Source organism: Azolla caroliniana, unplaced genomic scaffold (genome assembly GCF_043228905.1).
Source record: "Azolla caroliniana isolate FFs.n. ecotype wild unplaced genomic scaffold, voAzoCaro1.0.p SCAF_6, whole genome shotgun sequence".
In the NCBI taxonomy this organism is placed as follows: domain Eukaryota; kingdom Viridiplantae; phylum Streptophyta; class Polypodiopsida; order Salviniales; family Salviniaceae; genus Azolla; species Azolla caroliniana.
The window spans coordinates 2,306,947-2,312,199 of NW_028230441.1; the positions used below are offsets into that span (position 1 = coordinate 2,306,947).

Consider the following 5,253-nt stretch of genomic DNA (forward strand, 5'->3'; position numbering starts at 1 on the left):
TACATATATACATACATACATACATACATACATACAAGCATCCAAGCATCATGGAAGCATCCAAGCAGACAAATGCTCCCCCATCTAATCTGACCTTTTCATTTGTGTGGAAGAAGAAGAAAACGAAGGAAGAAGAGGGAAGGAGGAGAAAGAAGAGGGAAGAAGAAGATAGAGAGAGCTATCCATCGAGTGAACATGGATCAGCCCCCTTGTACGAGAAAGAAGGTAGCCCAGCATGCTAAAGTAGTGGATATGGAAGTGAGAGAAGAGAACGAGAGAGATATGATGAGAGAGAAAAGAGAAAAGAGAAGAGAGAAAAGAGTGGAGATGAGAGGAGAGGAGAGGCTGTCATCCAATCTAATAATTATCAAAAGCCATGGCTGGAACTACCATCTCCCCTGTTTCCTGTTTCTGCAATCCTAGAAGGAGCAAGCTCACTTCATCATTCATTCCTCCTCGCCCTTCTTCTTCCTCTCCTTCCCCTTCTTCTTCTTTGTATTATCCTCCCCGACGACTCTTTCTTGTCTCACCCCGAGCTGTCTCCGACTCTCGTAACGATGATGCTTGTTTGGACCCTGCTGCAGGAGAAGTATAGTATTTTAGCTTCTCTTACACTCACTCTCAACATTGCATTTACCATATAAATTTTGCATTGTGTCATGTACATGTCCATGGGAAAATGGAATACTACATATGTGTGGTTTATCTATGGAAAAATCAGATGTTGCACATGTAAATGAAATCGCGCACATGGATATGGCAAATGAAATGTTTCTCTATGCATGTTGCAAATGAAATGTTAGTCAATGCATATTGCAAATGAAATGTTGCTCATGAATGTTACGAATGCAATGTTTCACATGAATGTTACAGACACATGGTTTCACATGATGTCGCGACACAACAATTTCAATGTTACACAATATCAGGGTCTCTTCTAATAGAGAAGGTTAAAGAAACATAGTGGGGATCAGGGGGTAATTTGCCCCGAGTTTGAATTTCATTTTCACTTGAACAGAAGCAAGTCTATCTTGGAAATGATGCTGTCATTGTATTTCCTATGATGAAAATATTGCAGTCATTGTATCTACCATTTCAGAGATGATATATTGATCAATGATCCTGGATATTGTCTCTATTCTCTTCTAAGAATGCAAGTTAAAAAGAATTCTGGCATAACAATTTTGGAAACGATTTTGATCATATGAAGGAGCATATATGGTTCCTTTTATCTCTCAATGGCTTTGGATGCCGCTTTTGAGAAAGTTTTCATCTTTTGTAAGAGAAGCATAAAGAAAGGATGCTACACCTATCACTGGATAACCTACAGCTGATTTTGAACAGTATTCTCACTCAAGTATGAATAGTAATCACATCTGATTATCATTGTATTTATCCACCCTCGTATTTCTTTTTCTTTCTTGGGTTTCCAGAGTGTCCTTAGTATCATTCTTGGAGGAGGTGCTGGGACGAGACTCTATCCTCTCACCAAGAAGCGAGCGAAGCCAGCTGTGCCACTTGGTGCCAACTATCGTCTCATTGATATCCCAGTCAGTAATTGTATCAACAGTGACATCAGAAAGATCTATGTCCTTACTCAGTTCAACTCGGCATCACTGAATCGCCATCTATCCAGAGCATACGCAAGTAATATGGGTGGCTACAAACGTGAAGGTTTTGTGGAAGTTCTTGCTGCCCAGCAAAGCCCTGAAAATCCCAATTGGTTTCAGGTACATTGATTGCATGCAACTCAAGCATATACATATATAATCATAATTCTTTGGGAAAGACAAAAAATACATTAACTTGCTGTGTTATATCAGAATACCCCTAAAATTTTAAACATTACCTACCCCTTTGTAATCATAAATTTTATACTGGGGAGGGTTATTGTCATAGTTTTTGGAAACAAGAAGCTATTTAACCCTAATTGTAATGGCTAATGAATGTGTTTGTCTGTTATGGGAAAGGGTACTGCAGATGCTGTGAGGCAGTATTTGTGGCTTCTTGAGGAACAGCAAGTCATGGAGTTTTTGATCCTTGCTGGAGATCATTTGTATAGGATGGATTATCAAAAGTTCATCCAGGTGCATCGGGAGTCAAACGCAGATATTACTGTTGCAGCTTTGCCAATGGATGAGAAGCGAGCCACTGCATTTGGATTGATGAAGATAGATTCAGAAGGTCGTATTGTTGAGTTTGCTGAGAAGCCGAAAGGAGAGTTCTTGAAGGCCATGAAGGTGTGCTCTGTAATACAGAAATTTGACCTTGTCTTTGATATTCTAGAGTTCAGGTTTACAAAAACCATTCTTCGGAATATGTTATATATGGTTCTTCTAGGTTTAGTGTTTGGAAATCCCCATTCTTATCAATATGTTAAGACATCAAATTATGTATGCTACTACTATGCTTAGTAAAAGTTCCTTATTGCTTATTGATTGTTTCAGGTAGACACTACTATTCTTGGTTTGGATGAGGCAAGGGCCAAAGAGCTCCCTTTCATTGCCAGCATGGGTATCTACGTTATCAGCAAAGATGCAATGATCAAGCTTTTAAGGGATGACTTCCCACAAGCAAATGATTTTGGTAGTGAGGTTATTCCTGGTGCTACTTCACTTGGCATGAGGGTAAGAGTTAAAATTACATTTCAAGCATTGCCTTGCTTTATTTACAAATTTTTATATAAAACTCTGGTGCATTTTGTGGATTTGTAGGTGCAAGCATATCTTTTTGATGGTTACTGGGAAGATATTGGAACCATAGAAGCCTTTTATAATGCTAATTTAGGTATTACAAAGAAGCCATTCCCTGATTTCAGGTATGTCTAGATTATATGTTCGTCTTTGGCTCCTCTCTGAGATGCAGGATAAACGAGGGTTTGAAGTTGTTAAAATAGAAGTGGTTTATTCTCAGCTTCTATGACCGATCATCCCCAATTTATACACAAGCTAGATTTTTGCCTCCATCAAAGATGGTCGATGCAGATATTACTGAGAGTGTTATAGGTGATGGTTGCATCATTAAGGTAAAACTGAGTTTATTATCATATGAGCAATATACATACCATGCTAATTATTCATATATTGATTTGCTTTTGCTTTACACAGAACTGCAAAATACACCACTCAGTGATTGGATTGCGCTCATGGATTTCTGAAGGTGCAATCATCGAGGACACATTGCTTATGGGTGCTGACTATTATGAGGTACTTTAGAGCTTGTTTGGTAGTTAATTGGCAGAAACATTAGGAATTTATGTAGTAGATAGTTCACAGGAAACAATCTTGTTGGATTCTCACTCGAAAAAGAAATGTTGAATGATACAGTAGATCTATATAGTTAAATTTCAAAGCAAAATGAGGATAGGATCAAACTGAATGTATGGGGAAGCTCATGTTGCCTTAAGATAGATAAAATGGAAAAGCTTCTAATTGGCAAGGGCGTGATCCACTAGCCCAAGTCCAGGATTTCGATGTTCAAATATTCAAAGAAAGAATGTAATCTTTTACTTCCCTTAATCTAATATGTTCTATCCTATTCCCAATTTGCAAGACTGATGAACAACGACAAATTGTCACCAGCAATGGTGGTATTGCTGTTGGAATTGGTCGCAATTCCCATATCAAAAGGGCTATTGTTGATAAAAATGCACGAATTGGAGATAATGTCAAGGTAAAACACCATATATGTCACTTATTATATTATCTGCTTTGATGTTTCTTACAAAATCTCTCTATTATGTATTTAATGTAGTCAATGTAAGCATTTTTTATTATGTTTGCATGCCTACAGATAATCAATAGAGATAATGTGCAAGAAGCTGCACGAGAGACAGATGGATATTTTATCAAATCAGGCATTGTAACAGTCATCAAAGATGCTGCTATACCATCAGGAATAATAATCTAAGTCTAATCTTCTAAGGTTCAGATTACCACAGAAGACATGATTCTGTGAGAGAAAAAAGTCCACATATTTCTACAGTGGATGCAGCCCTCTATTTGGGTTGTTACTACTTTAGGAGTATTCATCAGGCATTGAGCTGTTGTGGTTGTGGATTCCATTGATTGTATTTGCCTTGTAGATAGTTGTACCTTAGCTGACTAGCTCCTAACTTTGAGGCTGATTGAGATCATCCTACAGTTCATCCCTCAATATTCTTTTGATCCGACATTCGGTTGTGATGTTAATTTTTTTCCCTCAAATTTCATAATCAAACCTTGTTGGAAAAAGATCTTGGAACTCTACGTGTTCGAGTATATGGATTAATTTTTTTATCAAGAAATGGAAAGGATTTTCTGAAGCAATGGTTCTAGAGCTAGTCGATTAATTCGTCAACAAAACTCACGGCATTTGTTCACTGATTGCCAAGTTACCTTATCAACTGGCCAAGTGCTTGAGTCATCAAATTGATCAATACTTATCTTGTTAGTTGGAACTTCATCTCATTGATACATCCCATTTGAGTAATTGCATGCCCTTCAACAAACTTGGTGAGAATTTATGTAAGCAGATATCAATGATGAAAGTGGAGAGCATCTAGTTGAAAAATTGCTCAATGTTGCTGGAGTAGAATTAATCTCTTTGGCTGAAATAAGGTATTGAATTCAATATATTATTGATTGAAAATGGATAGAAACTAAGATCATTGTCAAATAAAAATTAAGAAGCTAGAGTTTAGTTGGCAATAATGAGAGTTGCCATTCCAAAATGGTTATCACAAAATTTGGCTATTTCGGAAAAATCTTAGTAAGACATAAGGTCACTATGAAAATTACTTGAATCAAAGAAAAATCCCAAAGCCAAGTTGACCCAAGTAAAATTACAAACATTTTGTCATATTTGATGATAATGACATGTAAAACTAGAATGGTGTATTACAAACGTTCCTTGTTGTAGTTTGAATAAAATATTCACACGATGATGCAGTACATGACCCAAACAGGTATATTAATTTGGTAAAGTACAACATCCACCCACCTATGATAATTGTGATGAAAGATTCTTGTTTCCTTGACATATGGCTAAATAAAGTTAATACAAGACCTATATTTACCACAATAAATGGTGAATCGTAACTTTTATTACACAATTGTTCAAACAAAATGTTCTTACATTACATGCTTCTTTTGATATTTTATAATGCAGAACTTTCCTTATGCATTGATGATACATACTCTCCAATATCCTTAATGACAACTAGATCATAGATACCCCAAACATGCAAGGATGCCTTTATAGTACCTTGATATT

At 36.7% G+C, this 5,253-nt stretch overlaps 1 protein-coding gene across 1 annotated transcript; it reads left to right on the forward strand.

The window, feature by feature from the left end:
- Nucleotides 1-214: 214 nt before the first annotated feature.
- On the forward strand, nt 215-4,247 carry LOC147862537 (glucose-1-phosphate adenylyltransferase small subunit, chloroplastic/amyloplastic-like). The gene is made up of 9 exons (XM_087320900.1): nt 215-589; nt 1,434-1,730; nt 1,971-2,240; nt 2,448-2,627; nt 2,715-2,818; nt 2,914-3,025; nt 3,108-3,206; nt 3,553-3,672; nt 3,793-4,247. The coding sequence occupies exons 1-9, from the start codon at nt 377-379 to the stop codon at nt 3,907-3,909; spliced, it is 1,512 nt and encodes a 503-aa protein (XP_087177026.1). The 5' UTR covers nt 215-376; the 3' UTR covers nt 3,910-4,247.
- The last annotated feature ends 1,006 nt before the right edge of the window (nt 4,248-5,253 follow it).

Excerpts from the sequence above, each read along its gene's own strand:
- LOC147862537 (XM_087320900.1), top strand. The coding sequence starts at position 377 with ATGGCTGGAACTACCATCTCCCCTGTTTCCTGTTTCTGCAATCCTAGA. Across the intron at positions 590-1,433 it reads TGGACCCTGCTGCAGGAGAA|AGTGTCCTTAGTATCATTCT; the intron begins GTATAGTATTTT and ends TTGGGTTTCCAG. Across the intron at positions 3,026-3,107 it reads GTGATGGTTGCATCATTAAG|AACTGCAAAATACACCACTC; the intron begins GTAAAACTGAGT and ends TGCTTTACACAG.